Below are 15,239 nucleotides of genomic sequence, written 5' to 3'. Positions count from 1 at the left end.
TATACAGCAGTAACAAACCGTGACTCTTGAACCTAGGCCCTCTTGAAACAACCCCCCACCTCACAATAACTATCAAGTTATTGTACACACAATAACAGCTGATAACGATAGTATTATGTTATGTAGATGATCTGTGTTGCTATACATTTTAATGACAAACACATTGACCCACAATCTGACTGCAAATGTTGGATGCTCTCTCTGAAGGTTAAAGGTGTGCTCGTCGCACAGAATCATCATGTATTGACTTCCTTCATACTAGTTTTCTAACAATGTCATTTAATATTTTCTTATTTTGGTAGAAAATTTCAGCTGATTAACAGTAAATATAAAATTAAAACCTGTTGTTTGCTTTGTAATCAAAAACAGAATCGTGTTTTCTCTCCGTTTAGATTTATTAAACCACCAAATGAATCATCTGAACTGTGGGAAAAAAGAAAGAGATTATTTATACTGGATTTATGTCTTCAAACTGCTGTCTGTCAGAAAGAGACCATAGAGACAACTGTGAAGATGCTGCTGTCATCTGTGAATTATGAGCAATGTGATTTTCTGCTGGATCTGTACTCACATGTGAAGAACTATGAGAGTCAAACAAACTGGAGTCTCATTCCAGCATTACAGTCAATTTATCAGTCACCTGAAGTCTGGACCATAAACCTCTCAAAGAGAAAGACCTCCATCCTCCTAGAAGTGCTGAAACTCCAAACAGAGAAGAAACCAGTAAAGCTGATAGACTGGACGGATGATGAGAGTGAAGTGAGAGGATTCATACAGTGTCTGCCATACATCTCACAACTGAGGTAAGGGCTGTACAGGAAAATAACACACTGCATTGTATTTAGTTTAGTGAGTTTTAAGAGTATAATATTGATGTCTGGGTTTGGTGATTTGTTTGTCCTGTAGAGCGTTTGTCTGTTGTTTTTATGTGTTTCTAATGTAGTGGCTTCATCAGCACACAGTGATGTAGCACACAGGACACAACAACACTTTCATGATAGTCAAAACACAAACACAGTGTAGAAATGTCTCGGTTACGGATGTAACCCTCGTTCCCTGAAGGAAGGGAATGGAGACGTCACATTGAGGGACCAATCTGCTTCGTTTACTACTAAAATGCCAATGAACTTGGCATTGAGGTATTTGCATAATGCCGGCGCCGCCCCACCAGGTGCGTATATAAGCCGCAGGTGCAAATAGGGAAATTAGCTTCATTTCGCTGAGAAAACCGGAAGAGAGACCGGCCGTGAACAGCAGGGAGCAGCCCCGTGGCGACGGGATGTGACGTCTCCGTTCCCTTCCTTCAGGGAACGAGGGTTACATCCGTAACCGAGACGGTCCCTTTCAGTCGGTCACTACGACGTCACGTGTAAGCAAAGCAGTGCTTTGCTGAGGGAAACGTGGGCTAGTAGGATTAACCCCACGGAAAATACTCACAAAGGAACCCGGTGGGACCCAATGTGGATGCCCGAGCCAAACACATAGGTTCGCGAGGATGCAGCTAGTGAGAGGCTGACAGTGGATGCTCCGCAACATCAGGCTGCCAGGGCAGTGGAGGAGAGTCAATCAACCATTACGCATTTTGACTGGATGGCCTTCCATACAGACAGTTATTGTGTAGCGTCAGTCGGAGGCTGCAAGCCGACATGCGAGTCTGTTCTCTGTGCTTCCCCTGATGAGGAAAGAACACAAGAGGAGACAGGCTCGATACGAACACTGTAAAATCTAATGAACGTATTAGGTGTTGCCCAACCAGCAGCTCTGCAGATGTCTGTTAGCGAGGAACCACGAGCGAGAGCCCAAGATGAGGCAACACTCCTAGTGGAGTGCGCTCTCAAATTAAATGGACAAGGAATGCCCTGCAGATTATAAGCCAGGGCGATAGTATCAACTATCCAATGAGACATCCTCTGCTTAGTGGCAGCTTTCCCTGTCTGCTGACCACCGTAACAGACAAAGAGATGGTCTGAGGTCCTGAGGCTTTGTGTGCAATCCACATAGAGGCGCAGCGCGTGTACGGGACATAATAAAGCCATGGTTGGGTCTGCCTTCTCTGGGGGTAGCACTTGCAAGCTCACCACCTGATCTCTGAAGGAAGTGGTGGGACTTTGGCCACATAGCCTGGTCTGGGTCTGAGTGTTATGCTCGAGACAGCAGGACCAAACTGAAGGCACGATTCGTCGATGGAGAATGCATGGAGATCACCTACCCTCTTAACGGAGGCCAATGCGAGCAAGGTCAGAGTTTTTATTGATAAAAACTTCAGACTTACAGACTGCAGAGGCTCGAAGTTCTGGGAACCAATATTTGGTCGTCCAGTAAGGCGCAACCAGTAGAAGACTCTCCTCGTCCTGCCTGACCTTGCACAGCATCTGTGCGATTAAGCTCACTGGAGGGAATGCGTATTGCGCATCCCCCGCGGCCAGCTGTGTGTCAACGCATCCACGCCAAGGCTGCCCTCGGTTAGTAAATAAAACAGGCGACAATGGGTATCGTCCGGCGACGCAAACAGATCTATCTGCGCACTGCCGAACTTATTCCAAATTAGCTGAACCGTCTGGGGGTGGAGTCACCATTCGCCGGGGCGCACAGCTCGGGAAAGCGCGTCTGTCGCTGTATTGAGCGAACCCGAAATGTGAACCTTGACGGTTGATATACGCAACAGTTGGAATGTTGTCGGTGCAAACTAATACATCCTTCCCTCGCAACTTCCATAGTAAAGCTTACGAGTCCCAGATATACAGCCCACCGCTCGCGGCAGTTGGGGTGCTGTGCACACCCCTGAGACTGCAGCTGTCATACGTGGCTGCTCACCTTGTGCTGGGGGCATCGTATGTGATACAGAATGTCAGGAGACCTGTCTCAAGGGCATACCTGCCCTCAGAAATGCCGGGTCTGACCACGGGGTGAAATTCAAACGACACGCAGGTGTAATGGTTACACGGTGTATGCCGGTGCGCCACGCTCTCCAGGGGACTCGATCGTAAAGCCAACGCTGAAGCGGTCTCATATGGTGCAGCCTGAGCGGTGTCACAGCCGCGGCAGCTGCCATATGCCCCAGGAGCTTCTGAAATTGTTTCAGACGGACCGCTTTCTTCCCTCGAAATAAATAGAGACAAGTCAGGAAAGACTGGATGCACGCTTCTGTTAAACACGCTGATAAATCGATCGAGTCTAGTTCCACACCAGGGAAAAAGATCCTCTGCATGGGCAAAGTTTGCTCTTTTCCCAGTTGACCTGAAGACTTAAAAACGAGCAGGGTGCTGAAGCATTAAGTATCTGTGTTCGCGCAGCGTCTGCCGAGAACGAGCTATTTTAAGCCGACGTAGATATAAGCAGAACGCGAACACCGCTCTCTCTCGAGGGTTTTAACGGCGTCTCTAACACTATCATGGAGACACAGGGAGAGAGACATCTTGAATGGAGGTACTTTGTATTGATATGCCCTCCCCACGAACGCAAAGCGAAGAAACGGCCTGTGGCGAGGGGATATGGACACATGAAGTACACGTCTACAGGTCTAAGGCTGCAAACCGATCTGAACATTGAAATACGTGCTTCGGCGTTATCATCCTGAAGGATCTCATTTGGAGAGCCGGGCGTGTAAATCCAAGACCGGTCGTAACCCGCTGCGTATTTTGGGTACTATGAGATAAAGGCTGGAAAACCCTATCATCATCTCAGTAAGAGGGACTGCTCGATACATCCTTCGCCAGCAGGACATGTGGATCGGACGCTTTCACTGTAGTGAACAAGTCCCTGAGAATTTGGGGGTGTGTCGGTTGAATTGTATATCGTAGCCGAGGCAGATTGTGCGTAAACCCAACCAGACGGGCTGGGGAGCTGAAGCCAAGCACCCCCGGGACCTTACGAGGGGAATTAACGGCACTACTGAAGTACCTGCAGTGGGGCAGCCGAGTGGGGCAGGTGTTACTGCCGGTGTGTGTGCCTTGGGAGCACAAACATCTACAGTGATTGTGTGTGTGACACTGATCTGAGCCCGCTGAGTGACGGTTGTCTGGTCTCCTGCTCGGAGAGCGCAGACTCCGGAAAAACACCTGCTGGCGATAGCTGGTGTGTGCCCGCTCACGGCTCTCTCGATCCTCTAGAGACCTGGAGAGGGAAGAGGAATGCACTCTTAGTGTGGTTATGTGGGTACTGGCTGAACAGCCGGTGGAACAAAATGAAACCAAAGATTTTCCACCCGGCCCTCTTCCAGGGGAGGGAGCGGTGCCTTCCCCTTCTCCCGAAGAGTAATCCTCTCCAACTCCGGGTCGCCCGACTTGGGATTGTAGAACCTCCGTTTGCCACGGATAGCGGGCTGAGCAGGCGGGGCGAGCTGCTGATGACCGGTTCCCCTGTGCTGCCAGTGCCGAGATGGGGTCCGAGGAGAAGGAACGGAGGTGGCCGCCGCAGAATGCCCTTGGGGAGAAGCAGACTAAGGGCAGCTCTCTTCCGCATGGGCACGACCTAGGAGATCGCCTCAGTCTGCGTCGTGGAGCTGAACGACTCCCGGACTCGCCGAAGAGGCTGGTCTGTGAGACAGGAGCATTCAGGAAGATGTTCTTGTCTGCGTCCGACGGGTCAGCCAGACACAGCCAAAGGTGGCGTTCTTAGACCACTGTAGTGGACATCGCATGACCGAGGGTCGTGGCCTCCCTTGCGCAGATCTCAAGGCCTTCTCTTGGACCTGCACGGCATGCAACGGATGGCATGCAACGGATGCCGCCTCTCCACAGGCTCGGACTCCAAGCCCGCGAAGGAAGTGTTGGCCGGTCCTTCCAGGAGGCAGCGGGGGCCGGACACGGTTGCATCGCAACCCCCCGCTCACCAAAAGGAAGCTGACATAACCCTTAGCGGCTCCATCTGCGAGGGAGGTGAGGGGTGAAGGCTGAACGGCCAGAAGGAAGTCCAATGGATTCGGCAGAAATCGTAGAACCCGACTCTGTGGTCTCCATCGGGACCTCAACCGGAGGACGAGGAGGCTGGGACCTGTTCAGCGTAGTGATGCGAAGAGCGTCCTGCGAACGCCTCGCAGCTGCAACATGGCGGCATTCAGCACTGCAAGGGCGCAGCCGTCATTCCCGTAGAAACGACAGTCGCCTTCGCAATCCAAGAGGGTTATGCTCTCACAGAGAGAACAAAAACCCTTCACGAACGCTGCCTCTGGGTGCTCGATGCCCAAGCACGACAACAGCGCTTGTAACCGTCTTTGGAACCCCTGTACTTCTGCATCCAAGATTGCATGGAGGAAAAGCTATCCTGAAAAGGACGCTGATCTCTGAATATACGCGAGAGTGGCTGTCTTTAAAAAGGGACAGAGCTCTCATGCATCACTCTTTGATGCGCACAGGGAGAGGCAACGCACACACTGAAAGAAGAGCAGTGGAACTGCGGTGTCCGCTCTGGTAGTGCTGCTTGTCAAACCAACTTCAGCAACTGTTCCCAGAAGAGCAGAGAGTAGCTTCTCAGTAGCAGATATGCCGGCTTTCGAAGCGAAAAAGCTAATTTCCCTATTTGCACCTTTGGCTTATATACGCACCTGGCGGGGCGGCGCCGGCATTATGCAAATACCTCAATGCCAAGTTCATTGGCGTTTTAGTAGTAAACATAGTCAATTCATAGTCAATTTATTGTCATTCTACTGTATATGTATACAGTTGAACGAAATTTCATTTCATACAGATCCGTGTGCAACCATATACAAATATATATAACAACAACACCTGATACACACAATACATACCAACAGTAACCCATACAGTACCCTACAAAAAAATCTAAACTAATTGTGCAACTGAACCATAAGAAAGTCATTATAATTTAAAGTTACTAAGCTCTTAGTCCTTCATTGGGGGTGGGGGATGAGAAACAGCAATTTATGGCAACGGTATGATGACTGGCACCCTGGTGTTTAGGGCTCTGACAGCTTGAGGATAAAAACTATTGTCGCAGTGCGAGTTCTGAATGCTGCATAACCTCCTACCAGATGGTAAAGGGACAAACACACTGAATCCGTGTTGAATAAATAAATTAATTTAAATTCATGATTTGAAGAAACAAGTCACTTAACACAATCTATATTTTACATTTAGTAAGAAATCCAAAATAGCTATCCACTAAAGAAGAAAACATGATGTATTTCTGTAATTTGAGATTTTGTAATTACAACCAGCCACTAGAACTGAAACAAACTGTTATTGAATAAATCATTTAATGTAATATGAGGCATTGTCTGATTGTCTCTTTAGTTATCCAATCCCTTTTCATTTGGATTTAAAATTATGAGTCAACCGCAAAGTCTTGTTTTAATCTGCACTAAACATTAAAATTATAATTCTGTGTTTCTCTGCAGATTTACACATATTTTCTATAGGAAGAGAGAATCTGTTGTTCAGTTTCTGGTTAATCTGTTCACTGCAGCATCAGAGTTTGACACGATTACAGGAGAAAATTACACTGAACTATTAACATCTGTGTGCAGCTACTCAACTTTCCCCTTTGCATTTTATGATTTCAAGCCTCAGATGGATCAGTGTGATTTTCTGCTGGATCTGTACTCACATGTGAAGGACTATGAGAGTCAAACAGGCAGGAGTGTCCTACCAGCATTACAGTCAATTTATCAGTCATCTCCTGCAGTCTGGATCATAAACCTCTCAGAGAGAAAGACCTCCATCCTCCTAGAAGTGCTGAAACTCCAAACAGAGAAGAAACCAGTAGAGCTGATAGACTGGACAGATGATGAGAGTGAAGTGAGAGGATTCATTCAGTGTCTGCCATACATCTCACAACTGAGGTAAGAGCTGTACAGGATGCTCTGCTTTGTGTTTTTAGTTTATGTCATTGTTGTCATTTAAATCAACTGCTATTGTTATTTAATAGCAACATTTGTAGGACGGCAAACAACTAGGGCCTGTTCTTTGTACATCGCTTATTACTTCAAATCCATATCACTTGACTAATTTTAACTTGTGGCAGACTTTCTGTATCACATCCGCTTAAAAAGGTGCCATCTAAACTTGTTTACTTAAATCTTTATCAATCAAGTACAGCTAACTGAGTTAGCAACATACAAGAACGAGTCCCTGTGCTAAATTTTAACACATCACAGGTACAGTTGTCCCAATGCAGTGTTATGCATACATTTACCAGACAATTTATTAGGTAAATGAATTCTTCTTTAATTCTTTAGTGCTGAAGTGGAGGATTGTTCTCTGGGCAGGATGTTTTTACTTACCTATGTTTATTTCAGTTTTGTTAGGGATAAAGTCCATTTATCTGTCTCACTCGCTGTTATGTAAAACAAGTTTTTCAGAGCACTGTTAACTAAATGTAGTTATACAACAGTTCTTTCTGGTTCTCGAATCTGATTGGCTAAGAGCTATACGATATTGTACTGATAACAGCACTGTAACCGCTTCACCTTTCGTATTATTCCGCCACCCAGTGAATGGAGGTCCCAAGCAGGCCCATCTCCGAACGGAAAAACACAGACGCGCTGCGTGAACCACTCCCCGTGTGTGCGTCCCACCAGTTCACCAGCTCACAAATCAGCCTGTGAATCCCCAATCAGAAGTATTACTCCGTCAAAGATCAGCGCTCCTGGACGCCACGTCAAAGCCAATGGGAGAAATGTCCTGTCACACCGCGCGGACGATCAACACCCGGAAAGAGGAACACAAACACTCGTTTTTTTCTGGAGCTAAGTTATATCTTTTATCAGAACGCGAAAACACCGTGGAACAGCAGGTAAGCCCCGCAGCTTTTAAATGTGGACATTGATCATTTACTTTATCGTGACGTGACTATTAAAACATATTATGAGATATCGCCACTGGTATATTTATATGCAGCATGCAAAAACATCTCTCTGACACTTATAAAACACCGTTTTGTATAGTACTGACAAGAACAAAGTTTAATAATAATAATCGAGTGCTCGTATCGCGTTAAGAATAAATGAGAAAGCAATAGTAACGTTATACAAGTATAGTTTTATTAACTTTTACCTCGCGCCAAAACAATAACAACACAAAAGACACTAAATATGAATAAAAAAACAAGTACAAGTTTGATCATGACACCAAATACTGCTGATTTGATCTCATTTTGACGATCATAAACAAACAAGGCCAACATGAAAGCCGGGGAATCCCTTTCAGAAATGTAGCCCAGAGAGGGCGGTGGTCAGCGGGGCGAGTGAACACTGATGTCCGCTCATGCTTTGGTTCTCATTTGTACCGAATCTCACTAAGCAAATGTTCAAACAGGCGCTATCTTTACTAATCGACTGCAGATTTAAATATAATACAGATACATTCTCGACTGAACTAATCTTAAAACTACACTTTGTGACCAAGAAACGGTAATATAAAGAAACGGCTTTTCCGTCCATTGAGTTGTTATGAGCTTCAAAGCAGCCGAAAGTTTTACCTGTCATTCTGGCCGCCCTCAAATCTGTGGCGGAAGAAGTAGTTCTCAAACAAAGAGGCTTTTAAAATAACTCCGTTGTTGTTTTCTAGTTTTCGTTTTTCAAACGTGTGCCGTCGAACTGTTGTATAAAAGCAATATCGCTCTCGGAGTCGTGTGATATAGCTCTATATCATCACGGCTGTGATTGCCTCCGGCACTCGGCCTATGGCCTCGTGTCTCTGGCCTAATCACAGCCGTGATGATATAGAACTATATCACACTCCTACTCGAGCGATATTGCTTAATTATACAACGGGTCTGTTGAATGCTGCATTCTGATTGGCTGAGAAATGTTCTATGGGTGTTGATTATTTTTCTGTAAACCGCACACCTAACTTTTCAAATGTCTTAAAAGTAGGCACCAGAGTAATGTTTGTGGTAACCGTGGTATAAGCGGAATAATTGACTCCGGTCCTTTGAATTATTTGAAAATAATGCACACCTGCGGTGTAACGGCAATCCGCTTTGCGTCGTGCCGCATTACCACCTTGGTGTGCATTATTTTCTTATAATCCAATGGCCCATCGTCAATTATTCCTTACATATTTTTTTTTCATTATGTAGGAATGCTGATAAGTATATCCCATCACTGTGTAAAGTGTTTGGACCTAAAGTGAATAGAGATGAGGTGACTCCTCTGCTTCAGGCTCTGGGGTTTACAGTCACTCTGAGTGAAAAATTACCCAGCAGCACCTGCAGATGTGTGGGGAGAGTGTTGAGTCTCTCATCCTCAAAACTAAACCTGACTCTAAAGCCACAAGCAATCTCTATCAGAGGTGTTAGACGACTCTTCAGACACATCACACACCTACAGAAACTCTGGTATGAGATACATTCAGTGTAATATCTCTGTGATTAATGAAACATGATGAAATATCTCTTAGTAATTATTGCAGTAATGATGGACAAATCATCTACCATTACCACCATAATTTAACAGCTTGCATAACTGCTTGGTTGGACTGCTAGACACCTAATTGTCTTTACAATTTATAATCAATATATTAATGTCATATACTCTTCTTTCAGGTAATATTAACAGTGATGAATACAGCATACAGCAGTATTTAATCTCTGACTTTGTCTTTAACAGTCTTGAAGACAGAATGGTGATGATGATGATCAAAGCACTGAGATCATGTAATGGTCGTTCTTCACTGATCATAGAGGAACTTTCATTGATCACAAAAGACTCAAAACAAAATCACTGTAGGATTGTGAGCAGCTTAACTTCTCTTCTGAGACGACTGTCTGTCCAACGTCTGGATCTTACTGAATGTAAAATAGATGCTGTGTCTGTCACTGCCATGTTGTGTCTTCAGGGACTCCAGACTATCAGGTCTGTGTTCAACACAGTTCAATTACTCTCTTTTTTTCAGTGTCACAATCTGACACAGTCTGGTTGTGTCTGTGTGTTCAGGTTGTCTAAAGAGACTCTTCAGCAGCTGGTTTCAGTGGTGTATGAAGCACAGGATGATGAACTGACACGCTGCTTTCTGAAGAAGGTGTCTGAAGATCTGACTTCATGCTCACTGACCTGGGAAGTGATTCAGTATCTGCTACAACATCAACCTTTACATTTAAAGTTAGACTTGAGGAACAGCAAAATCACTTGTGAAAACATCAGAGAACTCGTGCCTTGTTTAGACAGAATCCAGTTGAAAAGGTAAAAGAATCTGTTCAGTAATGGAGAAGTTCATATATAAGGTCTACAATGATTGTTGAGTTCTTTAATAACATCCTTATGTAGCAACATGTTAGGGTTTTTAAGCATACTAATGGTGAAAAATACAAAGCATCCTATTGTGAAATGTTTCATTTAGGCCTGTGTTGTTCTTTCCCACATGTTTAGGTTGACTCCCAGTTTCATTCTGTCCATCATTATGGAGATTTATGAGAGTCGCTCTCCTCAGTTTGTGTCCGGTCTGTTGAGTTCAGCTGAGAATGACATCAACCTGAAGAACAAAGTGTTGAATTCAGATCAGTGTTCAGCTCTGTGCTTCACTCTCCAGCACTGTAACACTGTCAAACTCAATCTGTTCTGGACCTCCATACCAGAGGAGGAGCTAAAGAGACTTCTGCCCTTACTCAACAGAGTCACACAACTCAGGTTTACACCTCTGACATCATACAAAATATTATAGTGTAGTGTGTATCTGTGTGTAACAGTGTTTGTGTGTCTCAGTGTTGACAGACAGCTCTTACTGAAGCTGCTTCATTGCTGCAGTTCCTCTGATGACCAACAGGAGGCAGCAAATCTTCTGCTCTCTGCTCTTCAGTACAGACTGGATTTCTCCTCCTGCTCAATTCTGGACCTCACAGTCACACAGGAAATTGAAAATCATTTGACTCTCACCATTGATGACTGTAGAATAATCTCATCTGTGCTCCAAAAAACAAAAAGTGTTGTAAAGTTGGTTTTAGAGGACTGTGAGGTCTCTGATTCGGCTGTGAAACAAATTCTTCCAGTTCTGTCTCAGGTTCAGCTCAGGTAAGAGCAGTGAGTGACTTACATACAGGTCACTTTCATTACACTGTTTGCAATGCAGTGATTATATTGTTATTATTCTTTCTCTTTCAGCTGTAGTAAAGCTCTTCTGCTGCAGTTTCTAGCTTGTATAACTGAAGACACAGAGAAAGGCTCTGTGAGATGGGTTCAGGCTCTTTTAAAAGCTTTAGGAGGTGAGGTGGACCTCAGTCACACTCAGATGGATCAGAGATGTTGTGAACAGCTGTCAGTGTTTCTGGAATATTCTGATGGATTGACAGAACTGGACCTCAGTCACTGCAGACTCACTGATCAATACATGAATCCACTCTTACCACACCTGCACAAGACTCAAACTCTAGAGTGAGTTAAACATCACAAATATAAAGACTATAAAGATTAAATCATCACATTTACTTAATATTGATTAATTACATGTTTTCATCTCATTGTTTCTTTCAGTCTGAGTCACAACAATATTACTGATGAACTAGCAAAGAAAATACACACTGTTGTTTCCACTCACGACAATATTCAGACAGTACGGTAAGTGTGTGTGTGTGTGTACCTGGTAATTTTCACGTTGTGGGGACCAATTGTCCCCACAAAGAAAGGAATATCAGTATTTTTGTGACCTTGTGGGGACATTTTGAGGTCTCCATGAGGAAACAAGCTTCTAAAACAAACAGAATGATGTTTCTTGAATATAAGGTATCAGAAACTTTTCTGTGATGGTTGGAGTTAGGGTTTGGGTTAGGGGAAGGGAATAGAATATACAGTTTGTACGGTATAAAATGCACTGTTGAATGTCCCCAAAAAACATGAAAACCTGTGTGTGTGTGTGTGTGTGTGTGTGTGTGTGTGTGTGTGTGTGTGTGTGTGTGTGTGTGTGTGTGTGTGTGTGTGTGTGTATCATCTTAGATTAAAAAGTTGTGTATTTTGTCTTTGCAGACTTTTTGGAAACAAAATCAGAGACACACAGCAGTTTACCAGAGTCAAGCAAATCGAAATGTGGTGAAGACACAGGAGCAGCGGCAGGTGATTTTCCCAGGGCTTCAGCCTCGAATGTTTTGAGTTTAGCCCCGAATGTATTTTGAAAAGTTGACTGCCAAATATGAAACCGGAAAATAGCCTATGTAAACCCCGGAAATCAAGTTGCCCTATTTCATTGTGCTTTGGCTTTACTGCAAACTGCCTGCTAAAAATAGACATAGGTCTTAAAGATTGAATACGTTTCTTTGCTTACTCAGTTTCTTCCTCTCTGTTGAATATGCAGCAGGTAGGGGAGGAGCTAACGAGAGCTCTATTTAACTACAAGAATGAAAATATTTATCTCTACAATGGTAACTTGAAAAAAGTATCTTTAAAATTTAAATCAGATAATTTAACGCATAACTACATTAAACTTAATAATATAAACCATAATAATATGACATAAAATAATATTTATAAAAACATCCCCAAAATTAGCCCATAGTCTAATTTTGAAGGTTCAGTGACATCATCAGCTCATTCAGGTCATGTCTGAGTAAAACTCACGTGCAAAAATCTACTTGAAAGGAAATATTAAAGTTCTTATGACATTTTACCCCTGCAACCTGCCGCGATTACACTTTTATATGCTACAGATCACGTTTGTTAATTTGCAACTTGGTATGTATTGTTATTATTATTATTTATTCTGTTGGTGAAACTGAATACTCTTATTGTGTATATCATGGGTGAGGAAATGTAAGTTATGTGTTTTGCTGTCATTCTAGACTGGACATATTGGTTTATTTCAAATGAGTTTGTTTTCCTAATGAAAGGATTTTGACAGATTTTGAACATTAAACATTAAATCCTTACTATTTATGTCAAAAATCCAAATTAGTTATAATAAATATTCTTATTATTATACACTTAATTCACTTTTCGAGTGATCCCTATATTTAATGTGGTCTGGGCTAAGCCCCGGAGGTCCTTCAATGCTGGAAATGCCTCTGGTTTGAAACATCAAGAAAATCAACTACTAACATGACTTGGTTTAGTAGTATCATCATTATTGAATTAAATACCTTTAAAGTTTTGCTTTCTGTTTAAAGCAAACCACATGGATTAATGTTAACTGTATTATTACAAAGCTATGATTAAATACTGTTTATTTCCTTAAATAATAATGTCTTTAATCAAATATTATTTATGTAGTGTGACTGTGCCAGGATAAACATTGTTATATTTTACTTGTGGCTATGGTTATATGTTCTGTCAAATGTAGTAAAGCCTACATTTCAGTTTTAATCTTAATACACAAGTGTGTGAATGTTTAACACGTGTTATATATCATAGTGGATAACTACACAACACATGAAGACAACGTCATTGTTATAAATGAAGTAAGAACTGCCTCTGTGCTCAGAAACATCAGGCTGCTTTTGTCTTTAATTGTTTAGCTTTTAAGGATAAAACATATTAACTTTTTATGAGGGCTTGAATAAGATTATGAGTACCTGTCCCACATGAAGACAAGTGGGAGACTTACATAGACATCAATAGAAGTTTAACCTGCCACAGGAGCTGCTGACTCAAATCTACCTAGCAGTCACTGAGTCTGTTCTGTGCTCTTCAGTAAAGGTCTGGTTTGGATCTAAGATGACTACCTAGGACAGTCTGAGGTGAGGAAAAGATTATTGGTGCTCCTCAGAAAAAGTCAGACTCCATACACCCTGTACACAACCTGTTTGAATTTATCCTCTTTGTCCAGTTCTTTAGATGCTGAATACATGAGCATCTTGACACTAAGAAGTTTCAGACCAGGCTTAATCTCATCCATGAAGAGTAAACTGCTCAAAGTCCAATACTGTTGTTTACAACTACTGTAATGTCATGTCATATATGTCAATTAATATCCTGTATTACTTCCTGGATAAATGTACTATGCAGCTGTAAAAATGTATATTAACAGAATGTTTTGCTGTGCAGTTGCCTCATATATTTGTATAGTGCTATACAGTCATCTCTTATATTTTAATGGTTGTTTATATTTATATTTAACTTATTATATTTCAATATTATGTCTGTTGTATTTAATGTGTGCACTGGATGCTCTCGATCACAGAAAAAAATCTTATATGCAAATTTGACAATAAAACTTTGATTATTTTTCTATTTAACGAACCAGATTATACAACTATTTTTAATGTTCGAAAACAACACTGGATGACAGCATAAATAAAATAAAAGTGAAAGGATAAAAATTTTAAATATGAAAATATAGTATAAACTAAGAAACAAACTAGAGAGTTAAAGGAATAGTCTACTCATTTTCAATATTAAAATATGTTATTACCTTAACTAAGAACTGTTGATACATCCCTCTATCATCTGTGTGCGTGCCATAGACCGTAAAAAAATATGGACGTAGTGTCCGTGACGTCACCCATTGGTTTGTGAAGATCGCTTCTGAAGCTTAAAGTAGGCGTTGCCTGCCGTCGCCATCTTGGCCGCGCGTCCCCGCGAATTACTCGCGGAAAACCGAAAATGGGTAAAGAGGCGGGACATTGGTGAAGCTGAGGTGAAACCGCGCCCGCCTAGCGCGAATCTAGTGACAGCAGTGGCTGTTCAACCGACACTCAAGCGGCCACGCCCTTAATTATGCAGAAGTTTAAGGCTTAATATAACCTAAACGGATGAGGTACAAAAAAATTCACCCCCCTCACAGTTGTCATGAAGGGCAAAATTAGCTATATAGGGCAAAAACACTTTTTGTACCAGGCTGTAAACATATTATTTTCTACTGTGAAGTTGGCCATTTTTAACATGGGAGTCTATGGGAATTGACTCCCTTTTGGAGCCAGCCTCAAGCGGCCAGTCGATGAATTGCAGTTTAAGTCACTTCCGTGTTGGCTTCATTAGAGAGATCGGAAGGTTACCCCTCGGTGCGTGCACGTAAGCGCTGAAGCGCGCTGCGACGCTTCGATGGCATTTGGCTTGGCCCCATTCATTCAATGCTGCCATTTAGAGATAAAGTTAGAAGTGACCAAACACATCAACGTTTTTCCTGTTTGGGACGAGTGGTTGTGCGAGCAAGTTTGGTGGTAGAAAATAAAACGTAGCGCTTTTCTAAGTGGATTTAAAAGAGGAACTATATTTTATGGCGTAATAGGGCTTGGGCGCCGCGTTGCATTCTGGGACGTGGCGGCCATGTTGGTGGCCTCGCGAATGTAAACATACAGCGAGCTGAACGAGGGGAAGCGGCAGAGTTGGGAGAATTAAAAGAAAGAAAAAAGATGTTAAA

At 42.9% G+C, this 15,239-nt stretch overlaps 1 protein-coding gene across 1 annotated transcript in view; it reads left to right on the top strand.

Moving 5' to 3' along the window:
* LOC129438952 (uncharacterized) overlaps positions 1 to 15,239 on the top strand; it is a 194,325-nt gene that overhangs the window by 84,760 nt on the left and 94,326 nt on the right. Inside the window, exons 6-11 of the mRNA XM_073863384.1 lie at positions 9,569 to 9,814; positions 9,896 to 10,141; positions 10,328 to 10,585; positions 10,661 to 10,966; positions 11,057 to 11,326; positions 11,426 to 11,509. Of these exons, the coding sequence (XP_073719485.1) occupies positions 9,569 to 9,814; positions 9,896 to 10,141; positions 10,328 to 10,585; positions 10,661 to 10,966; positions 11,057 to 11,326; positions 11,426 to 11,509 (1,410 nt within the window). The remainder of the gene's footprint in view (positions 1 to 9,568; positions 9,815 to 9,895; positions 10,142 to 10,327; positions 10,586 to 10,660; positions 10,967 to 11,056; positions 11,327 to 11,425; positions 11,510 to 15,239) is intronic.

Source organism: Misgurnus anguillicaudatus, chromosome 24 (assembly GCF_027580225.2).
Source record: "Misgurnus anguillicaudatus chromosome 24, ASM2758022v2, whole genome shotgun sequence".
Lineage (NCBI taxonomy): Eukaryota > Metazoa > Chordata > Actinopteri > Cypriniformes > Cobitidae > Misgurnus > Misgurnus anguillicaudatus.
Note: the sequence above shows the minus strand (reverse complement) of the source record. Positions and strands in the feature narration are given on the sequence as shown.